The sequence below is a fragment of the Cydia amplana genome, chromosome 17, assembly GCF_948474715.1.
Source record: "Cydia amplana chromosome 17, ilCydAmpl1.1, whole genome shotgun sequence".
NCBI classification, from domain to species: Eukaryota; Metazoa; Arthropoda; class Insecta; order Lepidoptera; family Tortricidae; genus Cydia; species Cydia amplana.
Genome location: NC_086085.1, coordinates 11,319,092 through 11,337,115, shown reverse-complemented (window position 1 = coordinate 11,337,115; position 18,024 = coordinate 11,319,092). Strand labels below are relative to the sequence as shown.

General features: G+C 35.3%; 1 protein-coding gene across 2 annotated transcripts; it reads right to left on the bottom strand.

Annotated features, from left to right (window-relative positions):
• Positions 1-6,299: 6,299 nt before the first annotated feature.
• Positions 6,300-17,295, bottom strand: LOC134656148 (zinc finger protein 200-like). 2 transcript variants are annotated; one of them, XM_063511673.1, is made up of 5 exons: positions 17,195-17,295; positions 9,681-10,403; positions 8,692-8,886; positions 7,277-7,522; positions 6,300-6,589 (listed from the first exon to the last, which is right to left on the bottom strand). In XM_063511673.1, the coding sequence occupies exons 2-5, from the start codon at positions 10,338-10,340 to the stop codon at positions 6,425-6,427; spliced, it is 1,266 nt and encodes a 421-aa protein (XP_063367743.1). In that variant the 5' UTR covers positions 10,341-10,403; positions 17,195-17,295; the 3' UTR covers positions 6,300-6,424. The 2 variants fall into 2 exon arrangements, with proteins under 2 accessions (XP_063367743.1, XP_063367744.1); XM_063511674.1 differs by having other exon boundaries at positions 6,300-6,586.
• Positions 17,296-18,024: the final 729 nt, after the last annotated feature.

Here is an 18,024-nt window from a genome sequence, read left to right as displayed (position 1 = left end):
ACATTTCACTGTTAAACAGTTTTACATATGAATTGAAGGGATGTTTACAAAAACAACATAACTGCTTAGAGCGGTTGACACTTTTTTAAGAACATTGTTAATCGTTTCAGGTGTCAGTTATGTTGTTTTTGTAAACATCCCTTCAATTAATCAGAACAGAACTAGATTAGGTAGGTACGAGTAACAACAGCCACAACAGGCGTCAAAAGCTATCTTCCAGATAATCTTTATAAAATAGTCATTTTCTAGTTCTCATAATTTTTTCTTCATTACTGTACCTACATATTTACTTCACTAGTTTACGCACATTTTTAATATTCATGACTTTATTAATATCCTATGTTAGTCATGTTCTATGACAAATCAGTAGTTAGATACTAAATACCTATATACAATTATCTATGTTAATGAGACTGACTTGGCATGTCAGTAAGTTTCATAATCATTATACACTCAAGAGAAAAAAAAATGTTATAAACTGAAAACAACTTATCTAGTAACAAAATAGTGACCAGACCAGCTATCATGGTCGCATTTTTATCATCTGTCATGCCATGCGTCACTTTCGCACTTACATATTTGTTAGAACGTGACAGCCATGGTGACAAATGATAAAGAGGCGGCTATCTTAGCCCTACAGACCAGCTATCATGGTCGCATTTTTATCACCTGGCATGCGATGCGTCACTTTCGCACTTACATATTTGTTAGAACGTGACAGCCATAGTGACAAATGATAAAGAACCGGCCATCTTGTCCTACTGTAGGGCTAAGATGGCCGGTTCTGTTTAGAGGAGGCAGAGAGGAAATGTAACTGTTGACAGCTGACGGATCATATCCGTAACAAAATCATAACCACTTAATAAGCCTCCAAGTGGCAGAGGCCAGGTTTGAACCAACGTCTTCAATTTGCGTGCCTTACACCATTATATGGAATAAAATTATTGATTTATATTGTAATTGAAAAAAGTTTACCTACTTAGTACAGAGATTTGTTTCAAAAGTTATTATGTTTTCATTGCTTTGTATTTTTTGACCCTGACCAGCGCAAAGTATCGCATCGTACCGTTGTTGTATCAATGTTGCATAATGGGGTTGGCCGGCCGAAGTATTTAGTAGATGGCGCCAGCATAGCTTGCCCTGTCAATCCCTAAAATGTGTAATTTTTTTATTTTTTTTTTAATGGACTTTTACGCCTTGGATGCCAGCCCTTAAGCCAAATCTCATAGAAAAAGGGGCAAGCTATGATGGCGCCATCTATGCAAACCTTTGACAGTTGCCAACCCCATTCACCCCATTGTATCGTTAAGTAGGTACCTATAGTAAGATTTTTGTAATATGCCTGAAGTGTAGAAACTCAGGAGAGCTCTCAAGAAACATTCAGACGTTAAAATTTCGAACAATACCTACCTATATTTTGTTTACCTAGTGTTGATTTCCTTGCAAGTGTCAAAATATGAAAATGATCACGTGACTTTTCATTGCATCTGTCACCCCCGTCACCCCAATACATTCTTTCTTTTCGATCGGCGTTTGTCGATGTTAGATTGTTATCTTGGCTAGGCTCCCTGATCCAATCTGTTATAGGTACATGTATGTATAGGAATGAAATTAAAACAAACATTTTCTGAGTACATGTAATTATTTAATTTTATTAGATTATTACATTATTATAATACAGTAATCTAATAAATATTTCCAAACATGTAATGTAACTACGACTGACATAAACAAATTTATTTATTTTAAACCTAACAGTGCAAACTACATACTAAGTATAGGTACCTAATGTATGAATTAGTATCTAGATATGTTTTAACAATTATTAAATTGCAACATTGTATATACAAATTAAATCTAAATAATATAATGTAGGTATCTAATATTAGTTAAGTAGGTAAACTAGGTAAAAACTAAAATAATAGGGGATCAGACTGTTATAAAAAACAGATAAATATTACATGAAAATCAAAGATACAAATTAATACGAGAAAAATAAACACATTAAAAACACACTAAAAAGCATTTAACTATAAAAAAAGAAAATGTGGCTAATTCAGTTCAATATTCATAAAAATACATTTTGACCCTTACAAAACAGCCTATCTAACCTAACCCCTAACTCTAACCCCTTATTACTCTGTTAATTATTGCAATTTTTACTTGCATATTACTAAAAATTAAAAGCTAGAAAAAAACTCACAAAAAAAATAGAAATAAAATCACTATACCTAAGATAAGGCTTAGCGCAGATTGAACGGAATATGACCGGAATGTCCGTGACCGCGGAAACCCGTAAAATATATTTTATTTAATTTGATTGAAGGGGTTTTGATCATACAGGACTATACATTCCGATTTCAATCCCTTTGTACATACACTGAGCTTACAACAAAAAATAAATTTGAGAACATGTAAATAATACGGTTTACATTAAAATGTATAATTTATTTTCAAAAACGTTATAGTCGAAACTACGTAAAAAATATTCAAATGGGGTTTTAATAATAATTGTCATTTAAGTACTTTTGTATTTTTTTTTACTGTGCTTATGATAGAAAACACTAAGAGATCGGTTTGAAATCTTACCCAACTAAAATTTGGTAAAAATAAAAGTTATACATATATCACTCATATCATATGGTACAAATTTTAAATAAATATAAAAGTAAATAGCGTTTTCTTATGTACAATCTTTGGAACGCGTTACACACATAACACACTGACTAGAGCTTCACTCTTTAGAGATTTTTTTATAAATAATTATAAGCGTATATCTCTACCATGTAAATACTATATTTATTATTAAATAATATCTATATACTTTTTTCCTGAAATATGATAGTTTTTACATGTAACCTAAATCGATTTTATTATATTTGCTTATATTAAATGACTTAAAATGGTATACAACTAAAATAAAAATATTTCAATTACGGTTCGGACACACGGACGCTGATCCGCGCGCCGCGGCGGTGTGCGAACGGGACATCGCTATATGATGTCCATAGCGCTGTCTCGCTCAGACAACGGATCCGTGCTCGGATCTGCGTCCGTGTGACTGAAGCCTTAGGGTGAACGTGAAGTCGCTGAAATCGATCATGGTTGTCAATTATGACTTCAAATGCATATTAGCGCTGGCATCAAGAAAAAAAATTGGTGATACATTGATTTTAATATATGTTATAGCATAGAGAAATATAGTAAGACAAGAGTGCTCACTCCATACATCAGTTCAGACTATTAATTTCAGTGTCTACGTCTAGCAACGAGTAGCGGAACTATCAGTACTGCTACATCTATTGTCAAGTAGCAGTACTGATAGTTCCGCTACTCGATGCTAGATGCTAATAGTCTTTTTGGTACTAAAACTGATGTATGGAGTGAGCACTATATGTATTTTTTTCTCTATGGTTATAGTAAGTACTAGAAATTCATAACGTTCGTATGTATGTATATACTTATACGTTTATACGTTTGAGTTGTTAAAGGAGGAATATGAAATAACTCCTTAGCAGCTCCGTAAATTGTTTTTGGGTATTATTTGCTATACATATTTTGTCATTTGAATTGCCAATTGTATTTTCGTTACTTAGATGACGTTTTCGCTTAATGCACCATTGAATATTTGACTAGTTTTAAATTTATTATTTAGACAGACTAGAATTATATAATGACTAGATTCCTTTTTAAAAATATGAACGTAACTTGTTTTACGCGTGAGGTGACTAGACTAATATATTTCTCGGATTTAAGATTTAATCTTCCAAAGAGACTAGAAATAAGACTAGACAAATAAAATATGTATAATAAAATACACCGCTCTACGTAAAAATGAGATTTTACATACTAACAATGACTAGCAAAATAGATTCGATTATTGAGAATAAATAATTTAGTTTATGTTATTATAAAGTTTTATTTAAAATCTGGAGATCTTTAAATGACTAGAATTCAAAATTAATTAAGATCTTTCTAATAAATAATATGATCATCAGTAATTCAGTAGGTATATTATAATAGACTAGACTGACTACTTTGGTATTCACTAAGGCTAATAATAACTAGAACAAAAAGGTTTACAAAAAATATACCAACTTTTTTGTAATCTACGTAACATTCATGACTAGATTTTTGACTTAGATGGATACTTATGCAAAATTTCAATGACTAGAATCGATTATGATTTTTGTTTTGGTGATATTTACTTCTTCATATTAACACAGATAACTAGATTGACTTTGGTTATATTTATATCAAAAACTAAACCTAATGTTGACTAGATTTCATATTTGGCTGAGATCGCTTTTTGTAGGTACGGTAACTTTTTTTTGGTGACCGTTGCAAATACTATCTAAATAACACATGAAATTAAAATGACTAGTACGATTTTGAACCTGAGATCAATTAAATAATTATTTTGCGTACGTATATAAATAAAAGACTAGAATTATTTTGGTTACGAAATCACGTGTTTAGACTAGAATTAAACTGAAATTAAGTTACATACTTACTTACTTATTTTTTTTATTAAAATGACTAAATAAAATGTTTATTCTATTAGGGAGCTGCCAAGAAAAATGTATGTATGCTTATTTTTCGATTTCGATTAAGTGTTGCCTAAATTACATTAAGCACATTTTTGTCGATTAAACGTAAAGTAATTGTAAAACTAAACAAAGTGTAAATTAGCTCAATATTGTGACCTAGTTGCAAATAGACTCAATTCCGATGAACGTGAGCCACTGAAAAAATTATTAGTTAGTAACGGGGTGCATCTAAAAATATGCCTACAGCTACACGATCGATTGCGGCGACTTCCCTCTGTGTAATTGGAAAACAATGCCAATTTACCTTTCATTGAACAAAGCAGTTAGAATTATTTTTTCAATGAAAATAATACTCAAATACTTGGTATTTACGTGACGTACGTACATACATAGTTGTACTTTGAAAGTAAGCGATTTCTCGCTTTACGGCCGTTTAAAAACTTTCAGTATAGACGAATTATTTAATAATATGAGCTTCAAAATAAAGCTATGCATTTATTCCAAATTTGTAAAGAAAAAATAGGAAACAGTAATGTCTACAATACAAAAAGTGGATACATCTTACATTATGTTCTTAAGTTCTATTTAGACAAATAAAGAACGATAAAAAATATTAAGCTGTTATAAAAAAATTGCCTTCATGAAATAGTTGTTCCAAGTTTTATTACGAGTATTAAGTTAAGTTATCAAACTATAAGAGTATACAAGTTTGCAAACGTAGAAGTATCCACAGAATAAGTGTATATTATTTCTTTCAAAGAACTTAATTAAAAAAAATGTATATAGCCTCAGGCCACAGAGCTTTAAATACTTATAATCGAAATATTTTATATTTGTATAATAAAAAAAAAAGTAGTATGAGAAAGCAAATCGATATTGGTTATACGAATAGGTATTCTGTGTTTCTGGACAAAGTCATTATTCGTAATTTAAATTACATGAGATCTGAGATTTACATATTATATTTTTGTTTGCTAATGTATTTTTTGTCTATAATTTTATTCATCTATCGGTCGATGACCTCGTTTGTGTATACTTATTTGCTTATTTTGCTCTATAGTTTATCAATACTTCTTAAGTCTAAGGATATGCATAATTCACGTGAACTGTTTAACATTTCACGTCATAATAATTTGGAATGTTGCTGTAGGAGATCTTAAATATTTACAATTAAAATAATATACTTTTTAAATGTATTAGACTAAAGTTACCTAAATCACACCAAACTACTATAAGTATTAATGTACACCTAAAATACTAACTATTAGACTTATTAGAGAATAATTTTTATTGATAAAAGTAATAAATAAATTTATAAAGTAATACTTATACTATTTATGCGTGCGAATGCATTAAAACAATAAATTCGGAACTGATGAAATGTATGCAAAACTCGTCGATTTTAGTAAATGTGGAATGACATTTCCATATTGTGATGTGATGACACTGATGACTAATAATTACGACTATAGGCTGTTGAAATCCGAATATTTTTTTAAAGTTTGATATGGAAACTACTTACTGGATGTATTTTGTATTTCTAGGCTTGTGGAAGAGTTCTTCAGGTTTTTAAATGTTGGTTATTTTTCATTCCCAATTTTAAAAATGACGTCAACAATTAATTTTCTAGAACTCATACGTATGTTGAAGCTAAAACAGTTGCCATCCACATTCACAGTATTCACACTCACCGTTCGTTTACCGCAGAACACATCAAAAGTTTAACCGCGCATCCGCTCGGCATCGGCATCATCTGTTCCAACTTTTTCAAGTCCTTAAGAAAAGTATATCTGCTGGTTATTATGCACATACTGGTAGGGGTACATGTTCGCAGCGTAGACGGGGAACCGCGGCACGGGCCGCAGCACGCGTCGTCAGCCGTCCCCGCCGCCGTTCTCATCCTCGGACCCCGTCACATCCAGGCTTCGAGAGTCCTCGGATGAGCAGGAGGAAGCGCAGCGACGCTCCCAGTTGAAGTCCTGCGCTGGTGCTGGGATCTTGTTCCAGAAGGTGTTGAAGTTGTTGTCGCGGGCTTCCTGCTGTGTGGAAAAAAGTTGATTAGGTTAAACATCATATTTTAACGTTTGAAAGATTTTGGGTCATTTATTTCTATAAACTTACTACGTATGGTCAATGTGAAAAACACGGAAGCCAGTCTACAAGTTCTTTCGTCGCTTCTAACTCTTCAGAAGGTCGTGAAGGTCGGTAGAGCAGTAGATAGGAGCGAAGCTCTTCCTTTCTGTGTCTGAGCGAAGCTATTAAAATACGAGTTCTTGTCCTAAGACGGTCTTCTCAAACAACGTTTGTCCTAAAGTCACTTGCCCTAACTGGTTTGTCCTAAAGGGCACATGCTCTAACGATCAATTGTCATAACGATTATTTTCCATAATGTAAGGTTTTGAAAAATGGTTAGGTTTTAAAACTTACTGCCACAAAAGTGGGTTAGGTTAGGGTTAGAACTGCGACCCTCGCAAAAAAGAAAATATGATTAATAACATTAGGATAAGTAATCAATAATTAGGGAAACCAAATTTAGGGTTTTTACTGTTAGGACAACTGATCATTATGACACACAATATTAGGGAATGCAAAGATAGGAGAAAAGACTTTAGGGATTCAGATATAGATCCCAATCAAACATGTTATACTCCGGTCTTCTCCACATTGACCTTTCTCTAAATGAGGTATATGCTCAGCTGAATGAGACTCAAGTTTAGTAAACTTACCGGTTGATACGCCGCCGGTAACTCGGAGCGCACTTGCTTGAACGCCGACGGCTCTTTCTCCTCCGGCTGTTCATGAGCGAGCATATGCTTCCTGAGATACGCCTGTCGTCTGAACAGTTTCCCGCACTGTTGGCACGGGAACCGGCCAGGTTCTGACGTCGGAGGCTCGCGGCGTTTTGCAGCGCCGGGCACGCGCGGCTTGTGCCAGCGGCGGTGGGACGCTAGGTTTGCTGGGCAGTTGAATACCTGATGGAACGACAATGAAATACTTAGTTTTGTAATCTATTTTTAAGTTGCTGATATAGTTAATCATATTTTATGATTTGCCAAACGCTATGCTAATGAAAACAATCGTGCTGCTGCTTATAAATTATCTTTGTTAGGACGTATAATTGGTGGCTAAAGATGCCTATAGCTTCTTTAAAGTCATACGCTTACCAAAAAAATGTGCACCTAAGTACTCTACAAACAAACAACCTATATCGCAAGTCCATTATTATCATTTTTAACAGTTGCTTGTTTTCAAAACACAACAAGGCCGCCATATAATTGCGTAGATACTTAATTAGGGTCAAAACGCAAAACCTTTCGCCGTCTCCCCTTACACGAGCACAAACATAAATTCTCTATGAATGGAAATTAAATTGCATCCCTACGTTCGGGATGCTCGATATTCTTCGGTCACGCATCACGAAACATATCAATTAGAGTATAAACATCCCCACATCCCTCCGAAGGGTCGTAACTTACAGCGACTGACTGCTAAAATACGCTCTTTTGTTTAAACGGGGCTAAAGTGCTCACCGCTTCCCATGGAAAAGTGCCAAGTGTTTACAATAGCCCCGGCACCTGAAACGTTTGGGATAATTTGTTCCCACGCAAAAGAGCGAATTTCTAGTTTAGATGAAATTGATGGAGCATGATGATGCATCGCGATGAGTTATCTGATTATAGTAATTGAAAAGGGGTAGTTGAATGATAGATGGACAGTTTTTTAATTGATATGGAATGGTGAGAACAAATAGTTTTGGATATGTGAGTTCCCACAGTTGTTTAGTGGTAAAGTGCAACGTATTAAACGCAGTTTGTATTGAGGGGTAGGTAAACATGACAAATAAATGTATTATTACTTATGTTTATATGAAAATAAATACTGACACCAATACTATAAAGTGAATTTGCACTGATTCTACTAATTCACAACAACCAAATTTTAAATATTTTTAATAAGAAATCAAATTAATTCCAAAGATATGCTACCATAAAGCGGCAACTTGGTGTGTTTTTTAATCCACGTTATAATGAATTATTATGAAAGCCTTAATTACAGCCGAATAGCTTTATTAGGCCTACCTGAAACCCCATAGGCATCTTAAGCATAAAGCTCGCAAACTGTAAACAAAAAATTAACTAACCTTATCACATTCAGGGCACCGGTACTCGATGTGCACGATCCTCGAGCATCGGTGCTGCGCCAGCGCAAACGCGTCCCCATACAGCCGTCGGCAAAGCCGGCAGATGTACCGGCCCAGGCGGTTATCTATGCTCGCGATCAGCGCCTTGGCCTCCTCCGTCACCTCCACCACGTTGAATGCGGGGTCTATGTCGCCCTGGAATGGTAATCTATAGTTACAGGGTTCTAAAGCTTTGGTTTCCTCTGAAAGCAGTGCCGTCATATAGCGGCCGTCTCCATACAAATACTACGACATCCATATTTAGCCGTATTATTTAGTATGGAGACGGCCGCTATATGACGGCACCGCTATCCTTATCCGAAAACCGATCTTAACCGCTCGGAGAAAGGATGCTACACGAACTTTCATAAAACAACCATTTCACAAGTCCCTAAAATACTGTTGTAAAATCAGATTAAGTACACATATTTAGGTACAGCTTTACGGTGTCGTAGCCTGTAGGTACGAGAACCATGGCCAGCGCGTGTTAAATTAGGTACATACAAGTGTTTTTGTAGAAGGGCATTTTTATAACTGTATTTAACACCCCAATATTTATTCTAATTGGCGTAAATACCCCTGACAGTTTATCGTGAACACCATTAACTATTATTTTTATTGCATCAAAATTAAACGTTCGAGCACACTATCTCAATTCAAAGAAAATGTACGAGTTAGAACAACGATTTATTCCGGATTTAATGCCTCACGACCCTCCCCCGGCTGCGGCTCGCGAGCTTAAAGCTGTTATTATCGCACAAACATAGAACAATATGCGATTTCATACCCCGCTTAATTGCTGGGGCGATAAGAAACTTGCTGCGACCCACGGTAATGCCACGGTAAGAACCGCTAATTAATAGTTCCTGACCAACACATTGTCTTCGATACAAAATTCCATTAAATCTAATTTGTTTCCAAGCACGCACACATTTCACACCTTTATTTACCTTGCGGACAACTAAAGTCTCATCTTCGGCTAGATCTCTTATAATAGTTCCAGAGACGGGTGATGTCTTGTCTTCGTCGAACATCAACCTCCGCACCGCTTTGCTCTTTTTCAGCGGTTGCGCTGGTTTTCCTGACTTTTTCGGACGTTCTTCAACATTTTTGACTTCAACAACTTCCGGAGAACTTCTTTCGCTTTTTGTTGGTGTATCGTTTTCAACCGGCAAACAAGTTTTAAGTTCTTCGAAAAATTGTTTGGTAAATTTAAACTTTTTCGCCTCCGGACTATCGCTGTCGTTTGAGTTTTCGTCGTCAACTTTCCTTTTCTCTGATTTAGAATCAGTTTCCTCTTTGGTATCGTTGTCCTCAAAATGTCTGAATATTTTAGGGGATTTTGGGTGTTTAGTTTCATCTGGTGATTTTCTTTTTTGCGCTGGCGGAGGTGTACAAGGAGGTGTAATAGGGATAGTAGATTTAAGGGATAGGTCAAGCGGGACGAGAGGTTCATTGTAATAGGCTAAATATTGTTGGAGGAGAGTCGGATGCTGCTGAGGGATCAGGTCGTGGAGATAGTTGGTGGATATACGGACTGGTGGGGCAGCATACTGTTGGTAAAATCTTGATGTCGACAACCGGTGAAAATTTGGTAACGTAGCTTCCATATTACTTAGAGGAAGCCTTTGCAAAAGCAGGAAACATTTTCCGCCTCCATTTATATGTTTTATCTGTAACAAAACAAAATAATGTTGTGACAATTTGACAAAGCAGCTATAATAAAGTGAAGTGCAATATAGTGAGAGGCAGCGAGGGTTGAACGCAGACGTTGATTCAACGACACTACAACGTTCATTTGTGTGATTGCGCTACACTTTTTTACTATTAGATTGGTCTGTTAGCGCTAACAGTGTAATAGTTGATTTAAAATGGCAGACTAAACCTTTTCTTGCAGAACAAATGAAGTATTATTTATAAGTATTTTAGATTTTTGGCAAATCGGTACACTTAAATATGCCAGGACCTTGATTTTAATCTATGTGTCCGTTTCAAGCCTTTTTTAAGAGCGCTTGAAATAGAAAGCAAATATTTATCATAGTTACCATTTCCCATTAGCGCAAATAGAACTACATTTTCAAAAATGTTTACATTTAGTTACTGCAATAAAATAATTTTGGTATCCTATTATATTATGCCTCTTGTTTCATTGTGTAAGAAAGGCAGCGTAAATCAAATCAAATCCCAGGCGACAAACCGCAGCAGCATTCGGCCGACAAATCCGCATCACCAACAAAGCGGGGGTAAATAGTTTACCCACGTACCTAATTACTGTCGTCGAGTCTCCCACGCTCACCCTGCGAGGGAAGGAACCCTCTATTGTGTAATGAAATAGCATGAATTTTTATGAGACAAGATTTTTCTGTTTGCGAAATTTATTAAGTGTCTGGGGTATGGTTTGTACTTGTTGAATTTACATATGTTAGGTAGGCAATTTGATCTTTTTTCCCATTTATAAACATATTCCGGTATAGCTATATCATTGTTCCAACAGTTAAGGCTCTTAAATTATTATTCACCAGAAACGATTAATTTTTGCTAACAATGATGTCACTTAGTTCTAGGGTCATGAAAGTTAGCAACGTGGAATACAAGCGAACGCTTTCATGTAAAGGACTCACGTTAGACCGGGCCGCGTCCGGGCCGGAGCTTCCGGCGCATCGTTTTCTATGGAAAGCATCACGTGATCACCTGTCATCTGTCATAGAAAAGTAAGCGCCAGAAGCTCCGGCCCGGACACGGCCCGGTCGGCCCGGTCTAGCGTGAGTCATCCTTTAAGGTTCCAAGTAAAATGAATCTTGTCCCTTAGAGTCCGTCCAAGTCTGCACTGAAGATGTTTAGCATTTTGCTTGTAGACTACCTCTACATCGTAGACATCTTCTGTAAATGTACAGGGTGGAAAGATAAGTCGGGCCCTGGAGGGAAACTACCTTAAATCCTTAAGCTGGCTCATTTTACTTAAAGGAGACATTCCTTTATTTTTAAAAAGAAACAAAACTGCATTCAAAGTATTTTTCTTTTTTCTTCAATTTGGCTTGTCTAAAAAAATCTTGAGTACTAAATATTAGATTTTATGGGTATTTTGTACGACAGACGAGTTTAAGACCTAATGTTTCTTGGAGAAATGTTATCACTGTATCGACCAGTAAAATAAAATTGCGAGTTTTTATTTTTTGGAATTTTTAGTCGGTTCGAGTCCCAGGCGAGGCAAGCGAATTTAAAAAAATCTTTGAATGCAGTTTTGTTTCTTTTTAAAAATAAAGAAATGTCTCCTTTAAGTAAAATGAGTCAGCTTAAGGATTTAAGGTAGTTTCCCTCCAGGGCCCGACTTATCTTTCCACCCTGTATAGTTAGGTTGTACATGTACCTATTCGTATAATGTTTACCTCAGAGATCTTCCGCGATATTTCAAGTAGTAAAATGCCGCCTAAAAAAAGTCTTCAGCAGTAATATAAAATACAAATACATTATTCAATTTGAAATATCAAAATCAGTTTGGAGTGTTGTGAGGGCGGGAACGCTGGTCGAGGCGGGGCCAATTCGGTAGGTATAATTACAGGGGTAAGGCGCTATGCCCAAATTATACAGCCACGGCTATTTACTCAGGATTTGTCTATGGTGTTTGATCGCCTTTGGTCAGTGGGAGGCGTGAGTTAAATCAAGGGAAGATAAGACTACGGAACAATCTAGTCACCAAATTTCATCGAAATCTGACTAAAAAAAGCGGCCAAGTGCGATTCGGACTCGCCCATGAAGGGTGATAGGGCGCCATTAGGGGATTTATGACGTATTAAAAAAAACTACTTACTAGATCTCGTTCAAACCAATTTTCGGTGGAAGTTTGCATGGTAATGTACATCATATATTTTTTTTAGTTTTATCATTCTCTTATTTTAGAAGTTACAGGGGGCGGGGACACACATTTTACCACTTTGAAAGTGTCTCTCGCGCAAACTTAGTTAAGTCTAAAGTTTAGAAAAAAATGATATTAGAAACCTCAATATCATTTTTGACACACGTATGGTTTTGATGAAAAAAAAAATTTGGGTTTCAGTTCTAAGTATGGGGAACCCCCAAAATTTATTGTTTTTTTTTGTGTGAAAATCTTAATGCGGTTCACAGAATACATCTACTTACCAAGTTTCAACAGTATAGTTCTTATAGTTTCGGAAAAAAGTGGCTGTGACATACGGACGGACAGACGGACAGACGGACAGACAGACAGACAGACAGACATGACGAATCCATAAGGGTCCCTTTTTTCCATTTGGCTACAGAACCCTAAAAATACAACCAAATGAGTAGGCCTATGTCTTTCAGGGAGCGATATAGGCCGCAGGTTACACATACGCATTTTTTTTCGTAAGTAGACTTTTTTATTTATGTTCCAATGATAACTTTTAAAATCTGTGCAACATGAGCAACGAATAGTTCGGCAGCTTTTTAAGCTGGCTATTCAGTTACAATTCTCCTCTCGTTTTTTAATCAAAAAAAAAATACACAAAAATCAACCTTAATTTATTGATAGTAACGATTAATTATGGCTCTGAACTTGTATTAGTAATTACTGATTTTGGTTGATATCTGACAAAATTATCTTCTTAATTTTGTATAATATTCTAGACGTTACTGTTTTAAATTAAATTCAGAACGAAATGTTATAAATCCAATATTCTCACCAATTATTTAATTTTCTCGGTCCTACACTAATAATCATTTATTCAATAACGTCCACTTACATAACACTACCCGTTAACTGATAGAAAATTCAACATCTATTGCGTAATCACCAGTTATACAGTGTAATTGCCGCTGTAACCTATCCTTATGAATACCTTATGTAAATACCCTTAAAGTAATATTTACTTTCGGCCAAAGACCCTCAATTATGAAGAACCGAGTGTTAAAAGCGTTACAACGGGGCGTGCATTTGTAAACTCTTGGGCTTGCTTTTCTTAATCTTTTTCAAAACCAGTTTAAGATTGATCTCTAATTACGCATAGTTATTGTGGAATATGGTGTTGCCTTTACACTGGTTTTCCTAAAGCGATATCCTCAGCAAGTGGTGTAAATATTCCTTATGCTACTTTACCGTCATTATGACCTGATTGAGGTGTGAATAATTTATTAGATACTACGATTATCTATTATAATATTTGTAATTAGTAGACCAGTTTATTAGAGTTAAATTTGTTATTAATTAAATTGATATTTTTATAAAACACACCAATAAAACTGAACTGCTACGGGGTATTTCATTTTGACTTTTCTAATATGTTGGTAAATTTAGTGTCATTTTTGTTCCGCGTCTTTATTCGACCGATTATTACTACACCTACTTTAAAAAAGCCTCCGTTGGACATTTTTGAAGTGAAAACTTCTTTAGCGGCGCTGTGCACTTTTTGAGGTGGGGAAAAAATGTTAAACTCGAGACAGCGTAAGACGATCACGTGACCGTAAGATTTAGATGGCCACTCATTTAGATGGCATTTAAATCAATAAAGAAAAACTCAATGACATTACATGAAAAACTGTTACATGTAATGTCATTGAGTTTTTCTTTATTGATTTAAATGCCATCTATATATATAGTCCTCCCCGCCGTGTCCGACGACGGCGACTCCTCCAACTGATTAATCAAGAACATGGAATGCTCGGACATGACTTGCGAAGCCAAACTTGGTTTTGAAAATCCGATTACACGGTGCGCAATGGAGCTGGCCGGCTGAGTTAACGCTAACGCTAGATGGCGTTAACCTCCATTATACATAGTGCATTTTGCACTAGTCATTGAGTTTTCACTTCTGCCGGCACTCCCTGAGTGCAACCCGTTGTTTTTTTATTCAAACTAAAACCATTTTATATTTTTATCAACACCAAAAGATTTACCTTATTAGTAAAATAAATGTCTGCTTGTTTTATAATAAGAAATCTTGTTTACCAAGAAAATAGTCTTTAAATTATCTTCAACGTGTTGCCTACACTGCTTGCATATCAAAAATAGAGCTAAGAAACTCTGGAAGTAAAACTTTATAGTTCGTAAAGGATATCCTAGGATGCTGTGTGGGTAACGTGATACATCGGGCATCGTCCGGCTTCGAACTTCGTCCGACGGACTGAAGAACCACAAGTGACGTATGAGATAGACAAGCTAGACGTAGATGCTACGTGGTACAGTCAGCATCAAAAGTAGCAGATCAGTGCTATAGCCGCGAAAATCTAAGTTCGCAAACTGCGGGCATTTTCCTCTGTCACTCTAATTACGCCTTCATTAGAGTAAAAGAGAAAGATCCCCGTAATTTGCGAATTTCGGTTTTCGCGGTAGCTCCTCAGACTACGCTTCCAAAGTATCTGTAATTCTCTAAAAAATTAAGACGAAAGTGGATGACCGTCCTGATACAGTCTTTCCTTAAAAACGCAGTCCCCATTTTTCTCTCTGGATATTAATAAAATAAAAATATTTGGACACAATTTGATGCAGCGACAACTCTTGTTCGCTTTCGCTCGGTCAAATTAACACGAAACTCCCTACTGTGGAAACTAATTAAGGCCAATTTAAATAAAACAAACATCAAACATTTAAAACAAGCTATTGAAAAACAAGCAACAACAACGGTTGTACTCCGGGAGTGCCGATAGAAGTGAAAACTCACCTCACTATGTTACCGACGCCCGGTAACACGATACATACGTTTAGCGGAGGTATTCTATTTATTTATTATATATTATTATCATTCTCAAATATGATCACACTTTTTCATTGACATGTTTATTTACATACTGCCATGACAACGTCAAATTATTTTAACATAGGTAAAGAGTCTTAAAAAGGAGTCCGCAACATAAATGTCAAATAACATTGAGTTTTTCTTTATTGATTTAAATGCCATCTAAATTATGAGTGGCCGTCTAAACCTTACGCCCCTTACGGTCACGTGAAACGTGATCGCCTTACGCCCATTACGGTCACGTAATCGCCTTACGCTGTCTCGAGTTTATCATTTTTTCCCCACCTCAAAAAGTGCCCAGCGCCGCTAAAAAAGTTTTCACTTCAAAAAATTTGTTCGTATCTTGCCGGGTATGATATTAGCCACTTATTTAAGTGGGTCGTGAATAAAATAAATCAGTTTTAACAATAGACCATAACTTAATCAACTTAAACGTTTTATTTAGATTTAATTAAGTTTTTATGGTTCCGTATGGGACCCGATACATTCCACTCTTCTTTTTCCGAACAGACTCTACCTACCTACTCGTATTTTTTACTTTTTTTTTAATTTATCTCTACTGTCAATGAAAAAGAAAGGGTGACCGGGGATTTATTAGAGATATTTAGAAGTGTATTTAGATGGTTTTATTATCACTTGAAGACTTGATAAAGTTTAAAAGACGAATGGCACGTTGACACAGTTAATTTATGATCAATAAAAACTTGTGAAAGTAATAAATAAAAGTAGGTACCTAGTTAAAAAAAAAATAGGTACCTATACCCACAACAATACCCATATACCCAGGCCATTTGTAAATTGACTATAATGTTTTATCGACATTAAACAGCATCCATGGAACTTGATTCCCACCGGCTTCTCTATTTAAAGAGTAACTGAGTAATTTTTGGTGAACAAGCAAGTCAAAACAGCTATATATTTATAGTATTTTATGCAACCGTGGCGTGAGTAACAATTTGTTAAACAACGTTGCATACAATACTTTTTCTACGTCCAAGCACTTACTTCGAAATAAAATTGTAAATTTAACAAATATTTTTCATTCAAAAAGTAGCAAAAATGGAGAATATGGGCGGAAAAAGAATAAATGAAATTTAAAAACATGTCTATGGTTCACTTATTTGTCAGAGATGACATTTAAAATAAGGTTGGCAACATTGTATTTCAATCAATATTTTTTAAGTGGTCATTACACGAAGTATCCTAAAAGTGCCAAAAAGATACTGCGTGTATGCACAAATGCTTTTTTAGGGAAAGACTTGTCTTGACAAATAAGGTAGGGTTTTAAAGGTGAGTGCACGACCCTTTAAATGACAAATAAAAGTACGGGAGTAGAAAAATGCATTTATGCGTAAGTATTTTATTATCGTGTGTTATGATATCAAAATTAACACATTATTTTTGGCACCTATAACCAATTCTGCACCATTAACCATTTAATATTATGTTCTAATAAGAAATAAAATGAATTTATTTATTTCAATTTTCGTGTGTAGATATAAAAATAAATTGTTAATTACTTTAATTATTAACAAACTTTTAAACACTAGGTACATATACAAGTATATTGATTTGGCATCTAATTTATAATCAATTCATATCGAAAACCAATCGAATCGGGACAAATAATTCTATGCTTATCCGCCATTCTTAAATACTAAATTTAAAAACAAATCACGGCAGAGATGCGAATAATCCGCTTGCCGCTAGGGCGTTACTATGACAAACTGACTGACCTGTATGGCTCCTCGCTGACTCAGCCGGCGACACCCCTACACTTTTAAAAAGTTTATCAACTTTTTGAAATTTAAAAATCGAATATAGAAAATAATGTTGCTGGCTGGCTGGTTTGAAAATTATATCGGCACTTTATTTTTTATATAGGGTTGTGAAAAGTTTAGTTTCGTATTTTTTGGGCTAGGGGTGCGCGGTCCGCGCTGTAGTGCGGTCGGGAGTGGACTGACGGAGGGTGTGCGCCCTGGCTCGTGCCAAGCCGGCTGCCTCAACCCTCGTACAGGGTGTTCGTTTGCTTTGAATAATAATAATTAAGGTGGACATGATTTTAACAGCTTTTTGTGTTTTATATTTTGATGTAGAGAAATATGTCGTTTTAAAAACGCTAACATTTTATACAAGCAGATTTTTCTTTCTAGTGAAGTTGGTAAGTACTTAGAAAAAGATAATTGGGGTATTAATTGTATTAATAATTACCTAAAGTTACTCGGTATTACTACAGGCCTTACCGTCCCCCTGATTTTCTAAAATGAAAGGTTATACATTAAATGGTATTATAGTCACTTAAGATTTAAGATACGCAAATGCAACCGAACTATGTGTGATTTTGTTTTAATTATGTTTACCGTGGCACACCACTACCTACTTCGGTTACATACATACATTTAATACTCACAATAGAAGAATAGAACGAAGGCTATATATAGTTTTAGACTAGGGGGCTTACTGTGAAAGGCTTTATATGTGTTTATGCATTCAAATAAAAGTATGAATTCATTATAATTTTAAAATAAATAGTTTCGAAGTTATTTGAATAAATGCAAAAAATTAC

Coding starts and splice junctions, on each gene's coding strand:
- LOC134656148 (XM_063511673.1), bottom strand. CDS start 10,340: ATGGAAGCTACGTTACCAAATTTTCACCGGTTGTCGACATCAAGATTT. Junction 8,887..9,680: donor AGACTTTAGTTGTCCGCAAG/GTAAATAAAGGT, acceptor TTACCATTCCAG/GGCGACATAGACCCCGCATT. Junction 6,590..7,276: donor TACCGGCGGCGTATCAACCG/GTAAGTTTACTA, acceptor TTTTCCACACAG/CAGGAAGCCCGCGACAACAA.